Source organism: Acytostelium subglobosum, assembly GCF_000787575.1.
Source record: "Acytostelium subglobosum LB1 DNA, scaffold: scaffold5, whole genome shotgun sequence".
NCBI classification, from domain to species: Eukaryota; Evosea; class Eumycetozoa; order Acytosteliales; family Acytosteliaceae; genus Acytostelium; species Acytostelium subglobosum.
Genome location: NW_012236527.1, coordinates 725,054 through 745,756, shown reverse-complemented (window position 1 = coordinate 745,756; position 20,703 = coordinate 725,054). Strand labels below are relative to the sequence as shown.

Genomic DNA, 20,703 nt, shown 5'->3' with positions numbered 1-20,703 from the left:
CAGACTACATTTCCCATTGCCAATGATATCAACTTGTCATTGATATACCAACACCATAACATACAAATACAACTCTTTATTTATTTATTTATTTATTTATTTATTTATTTATTTATTTATTTATTATAGGATCAGAAGTAACAAAGAATGGTTCTAGCGTAGGTATATTAATAATAAACAGGAAGGATAGATATTATAATGATTCTAACATAGAAGCTTTGACCGATTGATAAATATAGAGATGGCGATAAAGTCGTAAAGACTCAACAACAGGTCAATGAAGTAACTGGAATTATGCATAGTGCCATTGGAGGTATGATTGATAACCAACACAAGGTATCTGATCTCCAAGAGAAGTCAGAGGTTATGGACCACAATGCCAAGAACTTCACCAAGCAGACAAAGGATATCAAGAGGAGGATGTGCATGAGGAATGCAAAGGTAAGAACACAATCAATTACTCAATTATTCAATCAAAAAGCAATCATAATAAGGGAGAGGTGTACTAACAAATGTAATAATAGATAACGATATTAATTATTGTAGTTATACTGATACTGCTAGCAATTATACTGGTACCTACCCTGATCCATGTTACCAAGGGAAGGAATAAATGATCAAATAAATGGAATCTTGGATTGATTAAATAATAATAATAATATATTTATATAGGGAGACTGCAGAGGAACTTAACCTTGCAACATGGTAATGAATTGAGGAGAGGAAAGGGTCTGTCTAACTATGCCTCTTGGACTGGCTGCATCTCCAAATCCTTCTCATTGCCATCCTTGGTAATTTGCTCCTTCAACGAATCTTCACGCTCAAACAGATCGTAAAGTTGAGTCTTCTTGGTCTTGTCCTGTGCAGTGGCAATGTCCTTATTCTTTCTCTGTCTCTTTCTTCTCCATGACACCAGGAATGTAATGATTGACAATACACCACAACCAATAATTCCTACACCGACGTGCATTGCGGTGACCTTCCAGAACTTGAATGGAATTGGGATATCAATACAACCAATTAATATATAAACGAATCCTCTGGCCAGACCATTGGCAATGAATATCATCACTCTCAAAGTCTTCTTTGTCCATCTATTCCTTATCTCGGCGAATAAAATAGCCAGACCCGTTACACTATTGAGGGAAGGGTAAGAATCAAAGTTAATAAACAGCATCATTAACTGGACATTTCAATGTTAGACAATAGTACATACACTGCAAAGAAACCAATGACAGATAATTGAATATAGTTCTCAATTGTCTTTGTCTTGGTATTGGCAATATTATAGAATGTATAGCCTCCCATTGCGCATTGGGCGGCACCAGCAACCAAACATATTAATCTTACAACTAATCAAGTATATTGGAATGATTATTAGTAAACTTGAACTATTCTTGAAGCATATCTTTGGATTTACTTACATAGTTTGAATGTAAATAAGACACAACAGAAGAATCCACACTTCTCCTTGGTACGTTCCAGAGGTGGCTCATCTGGCTTGAATATTTCTCCAACTGCGTGCATCATCTTTGAGGTATTACTTTGTTATTGGTATTATTAATAATACTATTATAAAAATTACAAGTTTGTTGTTATTTGATTGATTGAATGATTGTTTGTCCTGGACAATACTAATATTGGAGTTATTAATAATATTACTATAAGTCGTCAATGGAAGTAATGTGTTGAAGAATGCTACTTATTAGATGATTGGAGTTAAGTCCTTATCATTCACTCATTCATTCCCTCACTCATCCTAACTCTACTAATTATACACTCTTAAAGTGTTACACACACACAAACACAGACACACATAACGCTTTGAACTCAATGAGTTGTGTTTACTTTACTTTCTTTCTTCCCTACCTCCAATAACATAACAATTCATTCCACTCACCCTCCATTCATAGGGTTGAGTGATCATTGTACAGAATTTGGAAAGGCGTGGGTGGGTTGTGTGTATCTCTTTGTTTATGTGTTTGATTGGTTGATAGTGTTTATTTGTGTGTATGTGTGAGTGTGTCATCGCGATGACACTTGTTGTTGATTCCCACACACACTCAAATTTAACGACACACCAAGTTGTCGAAATGTACACAATTAATAGTGCACGCCAAACCCTTTCATGGATTATCGACTTGGTGCAGACTTCAACTACTTTGATTGATCCGGATCAACTCTAATGATTCCAGACATAATCCAGTCCAACCAATCAATGTTGATTATACTCTGGATTCAAGAAGGAAGTCTTCCAGTGCCTCCACACTCACTCACTTCACTCACTTTGATCAAACGCACCTCACACAGGCATTATTGATCATCATTCTGAAGTGAGTGATTGAGTAATGGTTGCTTGTCTTCGTTAATTTGGTTGTTGACATTGCTGTAGGTGCCAGAGCCAACTGATGAATGAGGTGATGCTTGCTCCACGTTGAAACGATATGTTGGCGTGAGTGATGGCCTGGGCGGCATCTTTCTAAAGAGAACAATGACGAATGTCGATGGCAGTATCTCGCAGACAAAATAGTAGAGTGCAATGAATAGACTGTTGACATTGTACGTGCCAGTCTTGAACGTGGCCACCAGGAACAGTTGAGATCGTGTGAGGAAGGCGATCGTGCAGAGAACCGTGAACAGGATCACCTCGATCAACTTCTTCTTCTTTCCCTTGGAGTTGATGGGATTGCGTTTGAGTTTGAGCGATAGCATCACGCCGTAATAGAAGAAGCCAAAGCCTTCGCACAGCGAGATGGTCGAGTAGAAGACATTGTCAATCTGATTCATCAGTCTTGCCTGTTTGTCGTCTGGCAATGCTATTATAAGTATCCATATCGCCACCTGAGCCATATATATCAATGAAGTCGCGCTGTAAAATATTGGTCTAACTCTTGCTCTATAAACTCTTGTCTTATTCTTTGAGTGATATACAATCTCAATCCTGGTTTGTTTGATTGATCATTAGTATTGAGTGATTGAATGAGTGCACTTCAACAACATACCAGAATAAGATTAATAAACAGAATGTTGTAAAGAATAGCATGCAACCAAAGTCGTCGAGTATGGTAAGATAAAGTATGTTGAATCGTCCCATATCAAACTCTGTCTGTTTGCCTGCAATACTAATAGATATAAAGAATATTACACGAACTGTAATTGATCATGATTGAATGATTGAGTGAGTGAGTGAATCATTGATTCAAGCGACAAGTCGGTCAAGTTGATCATTAACATACATATACCAGTGAGTACCAATAACATTAGGAATGTCTTTTGTGTAGTAATCCTTCGCCAAGGGAATCCAATAGCATGTATTCTTATAAGTTGTATCAGTGACACTACAGTGATCACACCATAAGCCGCTGCTAAACATGAGAATGTAACCACATTCTCCTCTACATAAATAGTTGACATATTTAATATGTCTCTTCTTCTCTTCACTATCTCTATCTCTACTATTACTATTGAATGATGACTATTTTACAATTATTATTATTATCTCTATCTATCAATTATCTCTTTAAACTCAAATGCATTGTTTAGTAAAAATGATTGATTGACACCTTCTGTGTTTTTGAATGATGGAACCCCTTTTCCAAAATATCCAAAGATGGTCGCTTTTGAAGTTCTTGTATCTTCTCAACTCTATCTTAATTCTGGTTTAATGATTGCTGCTTATGTTGTAATAAACATACTCTGCTCATTATCACTATCATTCATTCTTTGTTATATACTTATTATACAAATATTAACTTCACATATTATATATATATATTTAATTAATAATGGATGAATTTGATCAAATAAACTTCAATGTTGCAATTGAAGAAGTCGATTATGATGATAATCCATATCCACAATGGCCATCGTTTGATGATTTTCTACCTCCAGATCCAGTGTACTTTGATTATATCAAAGAGAATGGTGTCAAGGTTGCCAACAAACTTGGTTATCCTATCCATTTGAAGAAGAAGAAATCAAAGACCGACTTAGACACTTATCCATCAACTGCCTCCAAGTCAGTTCTCAACCCAACTCTACCATTATTGGTACAACAATATATACTTGATACATATTGGATGGAGAAACGTATACCTTTAAAGGACAAACTGTTGTTGGCAACAGTCTGCAAGTCATGGTTCTATCATATTTCAAACATATTCTCAAGTCGCTTCAGTTATACTTCGAGTGGAGCAAAAAATCAATCACTACATAGCATCACATCACAACACATTGATAATAGACTATGTCTGTTAAAGTATATCAACTCGATAATAGTAACATGTCGTGGAAATTATAACCTGGTCACTGGCGAATCAATGGACAACCCATTCCACATGAGCTTCTTCCGTCATGTCTACTCCCGGCTCACGTCCCTGCACCTGTCAATACCCTATGACATTATGTCGTTTACTGTCAGTGAACGATCATTCATGCAGTTTGCCAATCTCTGCAATTCATCAAGGAATGACTTCTCATTGAAGGAGTTGTCAGTCAATCTCGTGGACATTGGAACTGCCTCAACTGATGTTCTACATCCATTTGAGGTGGCATTCAACAAACTGTTGCCAATCCTCGGCCAGCTACAGAACATCATGATCAAGTCTGACTGCTGTCTAGAGTCCATACCTCTACTAAGATATATTGGCAGTCATCCAGACATCGCGTCAATGACCATCGATATTAAAGCCAGCAAGAGCTACTACTCCAAACTCATCGAAGCACTTCCAGCCAATCTCCAACATCTGACCATTGACCAAGAGAAGGTGCCACAAGGTGAATGGATCAAAATGTCTCGATTGACTAAATTGAAGACGATCAACTTCATTTCGTCTTTGGTTCTAGCCGGACCCGACTTTATCGACTTCCTAGTACACAACTCATCCTTAGTGTCATTGGCTAAAGTAAGGATACCAGTTGACATTGGCCAAGATTGTCGCAATGTCCTTAAGAACAAGCGAAACATTACCTCACTCAACTTGGTGATGGCAAACAAGGCTGATGATCCATCGCATGTTGATCTTCACTCTGATGTCACCAAGCTAAGGATCAATTGTGAACATGGAGAGAAGAGCCCAACCAACTGCTCTATCCTCGGTACACGCAATGCACTGCCACACCTGGCAGAGCTAAGAGTCTCCAGCATGTGTCCTCAAATGGAAGAGGAACTCATTGGATTGGTCGGAAGATCAGAATCACTACGTGTACTCAAGATTGATCGTCCTTTCGATGAAGAGTTTATCACTCGTCTACTTGACAGTGTAATGTCCAACAAGAATTCTTCACTCCAAGTGCTGTCATTTAGAGGATTGACATGGACCAAGTGTGTAATGTCCAAGGTTAGCGAGTTCCTCTTACATCCCAACACCAAGAACTTCAATCGTCTAAAGACCAGTCACAAGACTATTAAGGATCTTCAATTGGTTGAAGATGCCATAGAGACAACAACAACCCTCAGTGATCAATTTGACTACCAACTTACCGAGAAGGCGATGTACTTCATCCGCATCAATTAATCATACTCATTATTAAAGGCCATCAAAGCCACGAACTACTGTTCCCACTCTCACTCATCAACTCTTGATCAATCAAAACTACTCACTCATTCAATCCTTCATTCATTGTTGTAATAATAATATCATACAAAGACAAAGAGAGAATGAAGCATGGTGATAACATACCTTGTCCAACACATGCAAAGGACTTGGATATTATATGTTATGATTGTAAAGAGATGATATGTTCGGTGTGCCTTATCTATGATCACAAGTCACATCATGTCGATCATGTACTACATATAAGATCATGTATAGATGATAAGGACAAGCACTCATCTCTATACTTTAACAAGAGGATGGATATGCTGCTACATAAGTTGAAGCATTTGACCAATAATCAACGATCGATGGACCAAGCCCAACAAAAGGCATCCAAGCACTTCAAAGAGTTGATCGACATGATACGCGTATTGGAGATCAACGTTGTCGATCAGATACGGAATGAGAAGATGAAGAATGCATCAACAGTTCAATCAGTGATCAATGAACTTGGACGCATCAGTGCAGTGCTACACTACTCTGCTGGCGAACGTAATATAAGACACAATGTCAGACCGACCCAGCTTAACGAATGGATCACCTCGAGCACGACTCCAAACGAACTGATCGACAAAGTGTTCCCTCCACCTCCTCCCCCTCATCATCGACCGAATGATGATGATGATGCCGCGTCACAGCCACTCACTGACCACGACCTTTTGATGTTGATCAACAATCATATCAAACATATTGAGGCCACCAACTATGCTTCGCCAATGGCATATCGAGTGGATAGCATTGATCAGGCAGACATGGCAAAGCTAAAGGAGCAGGTCAAGTCATCACTGAAGCTCATAGACTCCAATCAGTACTCAAGGGAGTATGACGGTCATGTCTTTGTGATGAGTAATGACCTACAATTCTCAATCATCTCACCGATATCATCAAGATCAATCGCACCAATCAATGATCTATTCAACAGAGGTCTGGTTACAACATCAACGGTCTATGCACGTGGCAACATCTATGTGTTTGGCGCTGACGACTCCAGGTACCAGACCTACTCTCGCTTCTCCCTTGCCGACCAGAAATGGACGCATAACAATGCTATTGATAATGGTGTCACGGGTGGCAATGTAATATCCGTGTGTTTTGACGGCAATGAGCACATCTACTTGGTTGGAGGCTTCAGCGATGGTGACAACTTGAAGCGAGTGGATCGTTTCAACATCGTCACGCAGCAGTTCAGTCATGTTGGCAAGCTGCCAATGTTCATACATGGCGCATCAACATTCTACAAGGATGGCAACATCATCATCGTTGGTGGATTCCATGGCGATGCCATTCCTCATCAAACAATCAGATCATTCAATGTACATACATTGATGACTCAACAAATGATTGATGGTATGGAGTTTGGAGAATTCATCTTATCAAGTTGTTTCGATGGCGAGGACAATGTGTACATCAGGGAAGAAGGCGTCTTTTACAGGATCAACCTGACAAACAAACGAAGAGTACATCTCCCTCTTCCGGATACTCAAATCATCTATCCAATTGTGTACCATCCACAACTTGGAGCAGTTCTACTCTTTAGCAAGGATAAGACATTCAAGTACACTCCATCATCAAACTCATGGGTCCAGATCAATGGTGCTATTGGCTTCGTTGCAAGGACTGCGTTAATGATCCTTGATTGATTGATTAATAAATTACACTATACAAAATATTAACAATCACGGACTCGTTGATCACTAATCGAATGAGTCTCCAACTACAGGATTCTCCATTGGATACAGATATTATCACAAGCTTTTTGATATGAAGAAAAGAAAGTTATGATGTGATTGAACTCCCTCCCATTTTCAAAACAACTCGAACATTCAAGTTTGGCGCATCTCGGAAGGATCACAAGTAGGACTGTATTCAACACAACTAATGGATATCATTTGTTATCAATGTAAGAAGTTGATATGTTCAGAGTGTATGATCTATGATCATCAAGGTCATAAGATTGATCATGTCAATAGACTCAAAACATTGATCAGAGACAAACAACAACACTCATCACTGTACTGTCATGATCGTGTCAACACATTGATGCATCAGTTGAAGCACTTGGCATTCAATCATCAATCATTGGAACAATCCAAAGTGGATGCTGTCAAACACTTTGATGATTGGAGAGTGTTCATCAATGAGTTGGAGAAGAGTGTCGTTGGCAAACTGGACACACAGATCAAGAAGAACAATGACACAATTCAATCGATCATTGGTGAACTTGGTCGAATCAACACAATTCTCACCAACACTGACAATGGAAGTGCTCGGATCGATGTCGATGATGCCCAGTTGATTCATTGGATCACAACCCTCTCAAACGGAGAGATCATTGAGAAAGTGTTCCCACCTCTGCCACATGATGACATCATGGCACTCAACAATCATGACCTGTTGTCGAGAGTGAAGTATCATCTCATTGAATCAGAGACAATCAAGTATGATAATCCAGTCACAATTCGTGTTGATTCAATCGATCAATCCAGTATGAACAACTTGAAGGAACAAGTGAGGTTATCATTGAAACTCGTCGATTCCAATCTACACTCAAGAGGTTATGATAGTCATATCTTTGCACTGGATAGAAATCTACGATACTCAATCGTCTCACCATATTCTTCAAGAACAATCACATCCAATAATGATACATTCAATAGGAACCGGGTTTACACGTCATCAGTTTATGCAAGAGGCAATATATATGTATTTGGCAGTCAACAGACATTCTCCCGCTTCTCAATGACAGAACTGAGATGGACACATGACAATTTCATTGGTGATGGAGTTCAAGGTGGATATACAAGATCAATCTTACAAGTAAGAATCGTGTTGATCTCTATCCATTATCAATAATAATACATCCTTTGGTGTATGATCCAGACAATGGAGGAGCCATATACCACTTTGAAAACGACAAGACATTCAAATACATTCCATCCTCCAACACTTGGGTCCAGATAAACGGTACCAGTACTGATAGCCACCAAATATTAGCAGCACACTTGATTCGTGATTGACAACACATCCAATAGACTCACATATAGATTTGACAGGCTAAATTCTCTCATTTTCCAAGGGTGGCATTATTAATTATCATAAATAACAGAGTTGCGTACTCCGACTTGCACAGAATTATTGGACAATGACGTCCTGATTATGCAAGAGGCAATATTTATATATTTGGAGATCCAAATGGACCTCAGTGTGTTATGAAGGCAATGAACAATTCTACTTGATTGGTGGTAGTATCAATGCGACCAAGTTGAAGCGAGTTGCTAAATTCAACACTATCACTCAACAGTTCAGTCATGTTGGTGGGTTGACAATGGAAATATACCTAGCACGAACTTTCTTCAAGGATGGCAACATCATCATCGTTGGTGGAGTTAACCAAAATAACGAATCATACAAAAATATTATGTCGTTCAATGTTCATACGATGGAAACTCAACAATTGATTGTTGGAATTGAGGTTGGTCCTTCTTATTATACATGTTGTTTCGATGGAGTGGACAATATCTACATCATGGGACAGAAACTCTTTTACAAGATCAATATGACAAATAAGAATCGTGTGGATCTCTCTCTTCCTATAATTAATTGGTTAAATAAACCATTTGGCTCTGATGCACAAGATGGAGTGATATACTTCTTTGGAGAGAGCAAGACATTCAAGTACACTCCATCCTCCGACACATGGGTACAAGTAATAGAGCACACTTCATTCGTGATTGACAACATCATCACACATTATTTCAGTATCAAGTGAAATTATTGGAATGTTGATGTTGTGTTAATAAACTTACTCATCCACTCAATGGCCAACTGGTGTTTATTGATTGATTGGCAGAGATACATAGACCAAAGCATTTCCTTCGCGAGCCTCATTCATCGACTTGAGCGTCTCCCAAGTGTTGGTGTCCATATTATACCGACAAACGTCACTTAGTATCTCGGAGCAGTATCCACCCACCACATAGATCGAGTTGACACTATCATATACAACAGAGTTGCGAACATCCACAGGCTTGCACATATCGGCCAACGACGTCCAGTTTCCATCCTCCACAGACAGGCGATCCAAACTGTTGGACAACTTGTGTGTGGCGTACGATCCACCCATGACAAAGATCGACCCTTTGCCATCGTAGATGGCGCCTGGGCCATCGCGACTCTTGTTCATGCGCTTGGTCTTGCCCCACTTGTCGGCGGCAATGTCGTACACTTCGATGATGTCCATCGCCTTGCTGTTGAATCCACCAATGGCGTAAATCATGCCGCTACCATCGTACACGGCCGACAGATCTGAGCGCGCGGTGCTCATGGGCGACATCGAGGCATACTCCTGCGTGTGCGTGTCGAAGCGGTCCACCTCGTTCGAGAAGTACGTGTCTTTGCCGCCAATGATGTAGATGTAACGCTTGCCATCGTAGACTGTGGCGTGTCGGCTCCTGGGCTTGGGCATCTCCTTGACGCTCTCCCAGCGGTCGTTGAGTATGTTGTATCGCTCTACAGACTTCTCAGTGACGCAGCGGTCGGGCGAAGACTTCATCTCGCCACCAAACACATAGATGTACTGCTTGCCATCAAACACGGCCGACAGCCTGTTCCTGAGAGTGTCCATGCTCGTCACAAACGTCCACTTGTTCTGCGCCACTGAGTATCGCTCCACAGTCTTCTTGTATTGTCCACCGATGGCGTAGATGTAGTCCAGAGAGCATTTGAACGGCGCAAGCTGTGGCTGTAACTGGATCAGTTGCTGCTGTTGTTGCGCTACATCGAGGAAACATGCATTTGGCCAAGTTATCTCGTCGTTGGGCATTGTGGCCACATCGCTAACTCCCTTGAACATGTCATGAAGATGCACTCTATGCTTGTTGGTGTCAGTTAGCTTCTTCTTTGATCTGTTACGCTCATTGTTGTTGTTGTTATTGCTGTTGTTGGCTGGGCTGTTGAGGTTGCTGTTGCTCGAGCTACCTCCGCCTGCGCCACCGCCACCGCCGTTGGTCTTTTGCTCTTTGTCAATCTCCTGAAGGAGATGGACGATCTTGTCGCGCTTGGCCTTGGTCTTGCTCACATGCTCGACATGTTCTTCGTCAATCTTCTTGAGTGCGCCATCAAGCCACAGCATTACCTCGTCGCGCAGTCGTCGCTTGACCTCCTCGACTTGGGCGCTCCTTGCCAGCAACTGGTCGACAATCTCACCCTCGACCTCGAGGTAGCTGCGCAAACGGACCACCGACTGGCGCATGATATGGATGTCCTCTTGCGATCTCTTGGTGATCTCCTGGTAGGGCTGCACATTGTGACCCTGATGCTGGGTCTTGGAGCACTGGTTGCACAGAGATATGTTACATTCGTCGTTGAAACAGTACAGTTGATGCAGGCCGCCATGCACGCTGCACATATAGTCTTCATCGTCGCCTATCCTTAGCTCTCTAACATTGGAAAGCTCATTGTATACAATGGATTGCTCCTTGATTAGGAGCTGTTGACGCTGTTGCTGTTGGTGTTGTGGTTGTTGTTGTTGGTGTTGTAGTTGTTGTTGCTGTTGTGGGGGTGGAGTTGGTTGTTGTGGCTGCTGCTGTGGTTGATGCTGATGTTGATGCTGTTGCTGTTGCGCTTGCTTCTGAGGTGATACTGGCATCTGTTGCTGCTGCTGTTGATGTGGCATGTAGCTGGACATTAGTAGCGAGTCTGGCTGAGCAAATAGAGGCGGGGACTGGAATGGATTCTTGGGAGTCGGTGCCTGGATCTGGGATGTTGGATATCCTTGTAGCTGCTGAGCCTGTTGCTGCTGTTGTTGTTGCTGCTGCTGTTGCTGTTGAAACAACATGTACGGTGGATACTGACTGCTCATTCCAATTCCCGCAGGTGATCGGTAGACATTGGATTGGTTCTGATCCTGATGTTGCATCAGGAGTTGTTGCAATGAGTTGCCAGGTGATCTGCCGTAGTTGTTGCTGTTGGTGTTGTAGTTGTTGTTGATGTTGCCGCTGTTGCCACCACCATTTTCAATGGAGTAGTCACCAGGCGAGAAATAGTACAGACTGCTATCGTATCCTCCACCGCCTGTTGAAGAGTGACGACTATGGTTGGCGCTATTGTTGCCAGAGCTACCACCAGACAGATTGAGTGGGGACTTGCTCTCGATGATTGGCGAGGTTGGTGTAGACAGGCCGCCGCCAGCCGAGCCCCTGATGTGGGAGAGAGTTGTGCTGCCAGGCGAAGGAGTGGTGCCCACATGTTGGAATGTGCTCATCATGCCAGAGCTGTTCTGTCGGAGCAGTCTGGTTGGCGCGGAGAATGAAGATTCGTTGCCTCCCTTTGGACCGCCAAAGGTTGGCGACATGGATGGTCCCTGTTTGGGCGAGGGCAGTGTCGTGCTGTAGGGCATGTAGGTCAAGTCCATTGAGCCATTGGGGTTGCCGGAGCCATCCCTTGGATGAGACACCTTGCGCTGTTGATAGTTATAAATAGAGTCGGAGGATTCAAAGCTTCCGTTGTTGTTAAATAGGGAGAAGGAGGTCAGCGGGGGTGTCATTGATGAGGTGGAGCCATGTAGAGAGAGTGGCTCCGAAGCGTTCAGTCTGGGCGTAGAAGTGGCCGAGTTGTTGGACGATGATGACGATGATGACGAAGAAGAAGATGTAGAAGAGACCACTGGCGAAGGTGTATTACAGAGTACACATAGATAGCTCAGTGGCTGATTGGACTGTGAGAACGTGCGCAATAGGACATTGTCAATACAGTCGCCGCAGTAGACGTGGCCACACTTTAGAGTCCTCCTCATTGAAGTCGATGGCATTTTGTTTGGTGAGACATGGTTGCAGCTGGAGCATCCCATCTGAAAAGATGACGAAGTTGATGGAGATGGAGATGATGACGATGAAGATGAAGACGCGCCAGTTGACTTGGTCTGATGTTGTTGTTGTTGGTGTTGTGGTTGTTGTTGTTGTTGTGGAGCAGGATCATATTGAGGAGCATTCTTGAAGTTGCTCATTGAATGGAAGCCTCTCCATGCATCCATGGTTGGAATGATGGTGGGCCTTCTGTTTGTGATTGATTGATTGATTGGAAAGTGTAAGTGTGTGAGTTTGAGGCTGTGGTCTGTCTCGCAGACGAGACATACTTAAGTTGATGCCTGCTGATCAATCCAGGAAAGAGATAGTTATAACGCTAAGTTAGGGTCTAATAAATAAAAGATAAGTTACAATGATTATGATTGATTGGTTGATTGATTAATTAAATGATGTTGATGGATAGATAATACCCAGAGAGAATGATTGATTGATTGATTGAGTGAGGGAGTGAGGCCCTCTTGCAAGAATGTGTTGAGTGTTGTAAGACCTTTCTTCTTCGCAGTCTTGTAAGTCATTGGAAATATCTGATTGGTTGGCGGTGCTGCACTGCTTGCCTGTTCAATGGGTTACCAAATTGAATCATGCTCACCTCGCCTGCATTCATCAACAGCAACAACATAAACAATGTAAAGTAGAGTGTGAGTGAGGGGCTTGGGTCTACTCTGCAGTCAGTCCAGGTCCACACGATAGTTGGTATCGGGGGTCATACTTTCTCTCATCATTATCATACCTAACCTATCAAGGCATCTTCTACACTTCTCACTCACTCACTCAATCATTCCATCAACTCGCTTTATTTAATTAAATAAATATCCAAGTCGGAACTGGGCTATGCAGGAACAAGGTCATACTTGGCTCAAATAGCTAACTTATTAAACTTCGGCAAGAACAAGCACTCACATAGTGGTCACTGACCCAAATCAAATGACCCTTGCCCTCCTGAAGATCAAAATCCCACTAGTTGTAATCACACTAACAACAAAATAATCAATAAAATTAATACAGAAATATCCATCGAAGGTTGCGAAACCATGGAAACGGGTCTCACACAATTTGAAAGTGATCGCCAAACTAGTGTGTGTTGGTCTCTTGCCTGGCAGGGCGAAACAAGAGCGCACTTGGGTGTTGGTGTGTGTGAGAGTATCGCGTAGTCTAGTCCTAGTAGAAGTGATTGAGTGCAAATAAGTGATTGATTATAAGTAAACAATATTTATATATTGATATTGAAATATATATAGATAATAATATGAGCGATACACAACAACAAGGGTCACAACAAATACCCCAACAACAGCAACCTCAACAACAGGATGATGATGATGATATTATACCATCACAACTTAATCATATAGATGATGATGCTACACCACTTAAGATACTGGTCATTGGTGAAGCTGCTTGCGGAAAGACCAGCATCATTAACAAATACGTACTAAACAAGTTCCTTCCCAAGTACAAAGTTACTGTATGTGTTTACACTCATTCATTCAATCATTCAATCATTCAATCATACTTCATACTTCATACTAATACTTGATACTACAATAATAGATGGGATTGGACTTCTTCTCAAAGACTATAAATGTTGATGATACCAAGGTGTGTCTATCACTTTGGGATGTTGCAGGACAAGAGCGATTCCATCATATGATTAGAGTATGTTTGAGTGCGAGACGAGTGCGAGTATGATTGAACGACACGTGACTGACCTTGTATACATACATATAGTCATACTTTAAGAATGCTAATGGAGCGATCATTGTATTCGATTCAACGCGTATCTTACCAACATTGAACTCTGCGTCAAAGTGGAAGTTGGAGTTGGACTGTTGCTTCCCTGAGGAGAAGTCGATCCCATGTATATTGTTAGCGAATAAGAGCGACTTGTTTAATAAGAGCAACGAGGAGGTGTTGGCACAGCAATGCGAGGAGTTCTGTCAGGAGAACTCGATCAACAAATGGTTCTTGACATCGGCCAAGGAGGGCACGGGTCTGGAAGAGTCCATCGAGTATCTGACGCGTTTGATATTGGACTCTAGCAAGAATGGCACGGCGCCACCACCGACACCCACCGACAAGAACACCATCAAGTTGTCTGCGACCAGAGAAGGAAAGGCACAGGACAAGCGATGTCCTTGCTCAGGCGGCAACTCTTCATAACACATTATGATATATCATGACTCTCAACCTTAATCGATTGTGTGCGCGACAACTCTGATTACAACAACATCACCATCAACAACATATCCTACTTCCTCCTCCTCCTCCTCCAATTCCTCCTCCCCTCAATACCCACCCCCTTTCACTCCTCCAGCCAGCCAACCAGCGAACGGACTCAGACGTGGACCCACTCGATGATGGACGGCTCTGATTTCGTTAACATCGATATACTTAATTATGGTTCCGTCCTTCCATTGTCTGGCTGGCGTCCATAACCCGATCAACCCCTTGGGACCCAAGGTGCACTGCGCGTTTATATACACGACCCTACTACCTACTATGGTTCGTGTATTTACCAAGTGATTGTGATTGCTGGCTGGCTTGCCACATTGTTGCACGACCACCATGTGTCGTGTTTAGACAGCAGCCGTCAGTTGGCATCACATTAATATGTGTAATAAAGATATCTACATATCATGTCTAGCTAATACACATCACCATTGTGTTGGGAACTATCTTGGAGTCACTGATGTCGACAGGCATTGCCAGTCTTGGAAAAACAATCTGATTAGTGGTGTGAGTGATGGTGACGGGTCATTCAGATTGATTGACCCCTACGAATGATCAATCAAATCAACTCAAGTGATATACATATACAACTTAACATATACATATATACATTAATATACAATGAGCTCAATGGAACTGTTTCAGGTCAAGGGCAAGGTCTGCTTGGTGACAGGAGGTGGTAGTGGAATTGGATATGGAATGGCTTTGGCATTGGTCAAGCATGGCGCAAAGGTGTACATATGCTCTCGTGATATGAAGAAGCTACAAGCAACTGCTGATGAGCTCACCAAGCGTGGTCCAGGATCATGTTACGCCATCGAAGCCGATATCTCCAAACAAGAGAACTGCAAGAAGTACGTCATCCGATCCTTCATGTTTGATTGAATGATTGAGGCACTTACTTACATCATTCTATACAGAGTTGCCGAAGCGATTGCAGCAAAGGAGACACGCTTGGATGTGTTGGTGAACAATAGTGGATGTGTTTGGGGAGAAGCCTTGGAGACATTCCCAGACAGTGCTTGGGATAAGGTGATTGGATTGAATGTAAAGGCAGTCTTTAATATGACTGTGGCATGTCTGTCATTGTTGCGTGCAAAGGCTACAGTCGACGACCCCAGCCACGTCATTAACATTGGATCAATCGATGGTATCCGTGTTCCTGTACTCGAGACCTACTCATACTCTGCCAGCAAGGCAGCAGTACACCAATTGACACGTACACTTGCCAATCGACTGGCGACAGACTATATCCTGGTCAATGCCGTTGCTTGTGGACCATTCCACAGCAAGATGACCAAGTCCACATTCGAACAATTCCGTGACACCATTCTCGACGGTGTTGCTCTCGGTCGCTTCGGAGACAACGATGATCTCGAAGGTATGACCATCTTCCTCAGCTCCCGTGCGAGCAAGTATGTAAGTATCTCCAGTCTTCAAGTTAGTGAATGAGTGAATGAATGAATATGCTAAAATCTTATCCTTGCTCATGCCCTTTCATTCTCGGATGATGAATTAATTAATAACAGGTGACAGGCGCAATCATACCCCTTGAAGGTGGTGTCTTAATCAAGGCGAATCTCTAAACCCAATTAAGGAAATGTTCGCATGTCTTGTACCATAACCTCAAAGATTCACCATCAAATCTGGATGATGAACATCTTCATCTCTTCATCTTCTCATCCCTTCATTCATTCATTTATCCATCCACTCATCTCCTCCGCTCATCATTCATTCATTCATACTTATTACTTATACAGATACATACACTCAAACAAACTTATATCTATCTGTATAAGTATTTATAACAACATATTCACAATAATGCCAACCCAAGCACCAACCGTACATTACTCCGAGAAGTATTATGATCATAATTATGAGTATAGGTATGTCATTGTCACTTTATTGTATTATGATTTATAACTGACAGGTATAGTAATAGACATGTTATTCTACCAATGGATATAGCAAAAATGATACAAATAGGTACTTTATTGACTGAAGAAGAATGTAGATATCTTGGAATCATTCAATCAGAGGGATGGATACATTATGCTTATCATAGACCTGAGCCACATATCCTACTATTCCGTAGACCATACCATGGTCCATTACCAAGTCATGTCGACTACCTATGACCCCACTTCCCTACACCTACACAATACATTTGAACATATGTTTATAGAGTATGTACATGAAGGTAATGGATATTTAAATATCCATCACCTACTAAGTTATATTTATTTGTTTGGATTCGAATCCATTGTGTGTCGGGCCACTTATTATTAATTTGATTTAGTTGGAAAGGTCCAGGTACTTTGGTCCGACGGCAAATGACTTTGGTTGATACCAGATTCCATTTGAATTGGTATTAGCTGATTGAGCAACATTATTATATGATGCACTGGATATTTGTCCATTATTAATTGTTTGGGCAAATGAGCTTGATGACATGGTCAACTTGGAGATATTCTTGAACAACATGATTGTATTATTGTATTTGTATTGGTATTGGTATTGGTATTGGTGGTAGTATATTGGTATTATTACTTTAGTATTAAGTTAACTTAATTGTTGATTGATTGATGATTTGAAATTGACAATGACTAATGTCTTTAAATAGACGATGATGATCAGCTGGAACATCTTAAAACGACGTCATCGATTTTTAAGTATCAACTATTCATTCAATCAATTAATCGTTGGTGTATGATCATCACCATCAATGAATAATCATATTTCAATGTCCTTGTTTAATGGATGAGTGTGGTTGGTGAAGTGTAGTTTGCTTAAGATGTCAAGGAGTTGGTGGTTGGTTGGTTGACACATGCGTCACATTCAATATGAATTAGTGGTTTGTGTATATCATATACATGGACAACATAACAAATAATTAGGTGAACTGTTGTCATTGATCAATCCTCAACTAATCAATCATTCAAAAATAACGTTACTCAAAAACGAATGATGAATTTGTTTGATTTAAATTAATTTTTCATTTCCCCACACTAGCGAGAGCTGGAGTCATTCTCTCTGCGGACACTTGGTATCCATCTATCTTTTATCAAACACTACTCTACTCTCAACAGTATACATCAGCCAATAGAATATCATCATGTCGGAAACCGCTATTGTCAAGAGATCTGGCATTGCCAAGGGATTCAACAAGGGTCACATCACCACCGCCCGCAAGCCAGCAAGCACCTTCAAGAAGGGTGTATGTATCGATACATAGGATAAGATAGGATGTTGGATAGAGGATAGGATAGGCGACAGGACAACAACAGGATTCGAGATGTAGTGGATAACAGGTTATTAATCAAACGATCAATCAATCACAATCAATCAATATAGCTCGTCACCAAGAGAGTCGCTGCTGTCCGTGACATCATCCGTGAGGTCGCTGGTTTCGCCCCATACGAGCGTAGAATCCAAGAGCTGTTGAAGTCTGGTTTGGATAAGCGTGCTCTTAAGGTTGCCAAGAAGAAGGTATGAATCAATCAATCAACAAACATTAGTCCACAGTTACAGTTGTACTAACAATCATATCCCCATCACTCACAGCTCGGTTCGATCCAGTCTGGAAAGAAGAAGAGAGACGAGATGGCCAACTACAACAGAAAGGTTCAGACCAAATAAATGATATCTATAGCTATTGGACATGATGAATATGATCATAAAACAGGAGCACTAGCCAGCAATCAGTCATCACCATGCATCGACTCGATACCTGTGTTGCTGATGCTGTAATATTCATATTATAACAACTTTATTCGATTCGTACTACATTTTAGCATCATCTAACATAGATCAACAGCAACAGCCACCACAACAACAACAGCCACAGAGCCACAACACAACAAAACAGATGGAAACAGGTAGCGGCAGCAAAGGCAACAAACACGAGCAAACATATTGCTGACCAGTAACAACATCGAAGATATATGCTTTGACCATCCATCATGCATATTACTACCGTTGTGCATTGGGATGCAGAATGAGAGCTTCATCAACCTCATGATCACCATCATCGAAGTGGCTGGGTGAGTAGTAACACCCAGCCAAGCCCTAATGTTCATACACACATTCACTCATACACACTCGCCTTCTTCTCATCACTTTGCACACACATCACATTAGAGTCCACTTTGATCACACAAGCACACATGTATCATGATCATTTGTGCCCCTTCAGTGATTTCTCTATCCAATCCTACTCGGCCACTGACCATACCATGGTGGTATGAGTATGAGTGAGTGGGTTGGGCGAACATACAAATAGAGATAGAGATAGAGTAGTAGTAGTAGTACTACTAATTCCTACTATCTACATCTACTCACACATTCATCCATGATGTCGTTGACAATATGCGAAAGTATTTCTGCTATGTTATAACATGTATATGTTAAGATGTGTTATGTGTATGTATCAGTCCAGTCATCAATGGCATTCAATCATTCAATCATTTATTAATACTATCAGCTTTAGCTGAGCTTGTGAAGGCCAAGCTTGCGAGTGGACGGACCCTTTTGAGGTTTGGATAGTATGGCAATCATCCACCTTTGTAACTAGCTTCATCATCAACATCATCAATCAATAATTTGAATCAGAACACCTTGCTTGCCATCAATTTAATCATAATTATTATTTATTTGAACCCATCCAGCTCCCTAAGAGATAATTTGGAACACAACTTAACATAATAATATATTCTTATATAACTATATCTTAATCAAACAATCAATCATTATTATATATAATAATAAGAATAATAATATGTCTTATTTTAAGAGTATATTTATTACATTGGTATTGATGGCCACCGTTGCCTCGATGGTAAGGGCAGATGGACCTACCAATATGTTCGAGTTGAATGGTGACAATGTAGACAGTTATGTCGTTGGAAAGGGAACTTGGATGTTGGCATTCTATGCTCCATGGTGTCCATACAGCCAGGAGCTCGAGCCAGTATTCAATTACGTTGCCGAAGTACTCAATGGTGAACTCAACTTTGCCCGTCTAGACTGTGTTGCTGATCCATCCCTCATCTCAAGATTCAACATTGAGGCCTACCCTACCATCAAAGTGTATGTTGATCAAACACTGAAACTTGAATCCATCATTCATTCAATCAATCATAAAAGTAACTAACTAATTACAATTTATTTATGTATTTAGATATCGTGATGGTATTTTGTATCAATATGTTGAGGACAGGACCATTGACAAGATGATCACTTTCGTTAGAAAGGGATTGCCAACCAATGTGTATGCCACATACCCACTACCAAAGTCTGAGTTGGAGACTCAACCATCATCAAAGCCAAGTGAGATGCCACCACCCATCCAGGAGGGAGTTGAGGTCAAGAACAATGTCTCAACCAATCCACTCGATATCCAAGTTACCGAAATATTGGATAAGTTGTATGATCTTAAGGTATGATATTATTTTCTATCGTGATGTTGAGTGAGTGTATCTCTAACAAACCAATCATGATCATTCATTCAAATAGAATGTCAGATTCTTATATATTTTAATTGGAGGTGTTATTACCTCTTTGACATGTGGAGCTGTTATGAAGAGGAGACTGTTCAAGAGCCGTAAGAATCTAAAGATTGCTTAAATAATAGGTAGTCAAATAGTGTATAGGTTGGGAATAATAAACAACAAATATAAATTTATTAAACACTAGTCTTGTTCCATCTTTGGGGCAGAGTCAGCATTGCAGATCTTTAATTTATCTCTATCACAGTCACACTCATATAGTTCAGCAATCAAAGTAATGACCAATAAGACCTTGAGTGCTTTCGATAGGTCAATTGAAAATCCTCTTTGGTCCCTGACATCCATGTCCTTGATTTGTTTTCTTTCCCTTCTTCTCTACAAAAGTGACATTTTGAGTCAAACAAAAAAAGTCAATAAAATGATTGACATATTTGTTGTAAACACTAGTAATGTTCCACCTTTTGTAGTAGGGTAGGGACAGTACTATTGATCTTTAATTTATCT

General features: G+C 41.0%; 12 protein-coding genes across 12 annotated transcripts; 9 read left to right on the top strand and 3 right to left on the bottom strand.

Annotated features, from left to right (window-relative positions):
- Positions 1-222: 222 nt before the first annotated feature.
- On the top strand, positions 223-611 carry SAMD00019534_030730 (hypothetical protein; the record flags this gene model as incomplete). Its single annotated transcript, XM_012901206.1, has 2 exons — positions 223-441; positions 525-611. Coding segments are annotated over 2 exons (306 nt in total), but the record flags the coding sequence as incomplete, so codon positions are not given.
- A 134-nt stretch (positions 612-745) lies between these two features.
- On the bottom strand, positions 746-1,548 carry SAMD00019534_030720 (hypothetical protein; the record flags this gene model as incomplete). Its single annotated transcript, XM_012901205.1, has 3 exons — positions 746-1,136; positions 1,217-1,352; positions 1,425-1,548. Coding segments are annotated over 3 exons (651 nt in total), but the record flags the coding sequence as incomplete, so codon positions are not given.
- Positions 1,549-2,319: 771 nt separating this feature from the next.
- On the bottom strand, positions 2,320-3,456 carry SAMD00019534_030710 (hypothetical protein; the record flags this gene model as incomplete). Its single annotated transcript, XM_012901204.1, has 3 exons — positions 2,320-2,941; positions 3,003-3,150; positions 3,237-3,456. Coding segments are annotated over 3 exons (990 nt in total), but the record flags the coding sequence as incomplete, so codon positions are not given.
- An 863-nt stretch (positions 3,457-4,319) lies between these two features.
- On the top strand, positions 4,320-5,516 carry SAMD00019534_030700 (hypothetical protein; the record flags this gene model as incomplete). Its single annotated transcript, XM_012901203.1, has 1 exon — positions 4,320-5,516. One exon carries the CDS (start codon positions 4,320-4,322, stop codon positions 5,514-5,516), a length of 1,197 nt encoding a protein of 398 aa, XP_012756657.1.
- A 143-nt stretch (positions 5,517-5,659) lies between these two features.
- On the top strand, positions 5,660-7,228 carry SAMD00019534_030690 (hypothetical protein; the record flags this gene model as incomplete). Its single annotated transcript, XM_012901202.1, has 1 exon — positions 5,660-7,228. A coding segment is annotated over one exon (1,569 nt), but the record flags the coding sequence as incomplete, so codon positions are not given.
- A 409-nt stretch (positions 7,229-7,637) lies between these two features.
- SAMD00019534_030680 (hypothetical protein) lies at positions 7,638-8,340 on the top strand (the record flags this gene model as incomplete). The annotated part of the gene is made up of 2 exons (XM_012901201.1): positions 7,638-8,082; positions 8,255-8,340. The coding sequence occupies 2 exons, from the start codon at positions 7,638-7,640 to the stop codon at positions 8,338-8,340; spliced, it is 531 nt and encodes a 176-aa protein (XP_012756655.1).
- Positions 8,341-9,429: 1,089 nt separating this feature from the next.
- SAMD00019534_030670 (hypothetical protein) lies at positions 9,430-12,600 on the bottom strand (the record flags this gene model as incomplete). Its single annotated transcript, XM_012901200.1, has 1 exon — positions 9,430-12,600. One exon carries the CDS (start codon positions 12,598-12,600, stop codon positions 9,430-9,432), a length of 3,171 nt encoding a protein of 1,056 aa, XP_012756654.1.
- Positions 12,601-13,706: 1,106 nt separating this feature from the next.
- SAMD00019534_030660 (hypothetical protein) lies at positions 13,707-15,065 on the top strand (the record flags this gene model as incomplete). The annotated part of the gene is made up of 4 exons (XM_012901199.1): positions 13,707-13,925; positions 14,012-14,116; positions 14,189-14,560; positions 14,856-15,065. Coding segments are annotated over 4 exons (906 nt in total), but the record flags the coding sequence as incomplete, so codon positions are not given.
- A 254-nt stretch (positions 15,066-15,319) lies between these two features.
- Positions 15,320-16,275, top strand: SAMD00019534_030650 (hypothetical protein; the record flags this gene model as incomplete). The annotated part of the gene is made up of 3 exons (XM_012901198.1): positions 15,320-15,543; positions 15,610-16,108; positions 16,219-16,275. The coding sequence occupies 3 exons, from the start codon at positions 15,320-15,322 to the stop codon at positions 16,273-16,275; spliced, it is 780 nt and encodes a 259-aa protein (XP_012756652.1).
- A 22-nt stretch (positions 16,276-16,297) lies between these two features.
- On the top strand, positions 16,298-16,827 carry SAMD00019534_030640 (hypothetical protein; the record flags this gene model as incomplete). The annotated part of the gene is made up of 2 exons (XM_012901197.1): positions 16,298-16,578; positions 16,635-16,827. Coding segments are annotated over 2 exons (474 nt in total), but the record flags the coding sequence as incomplete, so codon positions are not given.
- A 980-nt stretch (positions 16,828-17,807) lies between these two features.
- Positions 17,808-18,331, top strand: SAMD00019534_030630 (hypothetical protein; the record flags this gene model as incomplete). The annotated part of the gene is made up of 3 exons (XM_012901196.1): positions 17,808-17,909; positions 18,047-18,181; positions 18,257-18,331. The coding sequence occupies 3 exons, from the start codon at positions 17,808-17,810 to the stop codon at positions 18,329-18,331; spliced, it is 312 nt and encodes a 103-aa protein (XP_012756650.1).
- A 1,177-nt stretch (positions 18,332-19,508) lies between these two features.
- SAMD00019534_030620 (hypothetical protein) lies at positions 19,509-20,430 on the top strand (the record flags this gene model as incomplete). Its single annotated transcript, XM_012901195.1, has 4 exons — positions 19,509-19,780; positions 19,872-20,130; positions 20,207-20,294; positions 20,387-20,430. 4 exons carry the CDS (start codon positions 19,509-19,511, stop codon positions 20,428-20,430), a joined length of 663 nt encoding a protein of 220 aa, XP_012756649.1.
- Between the last annotated feature and the right edge of the window lie 273 nt (positions 20,431-20,703).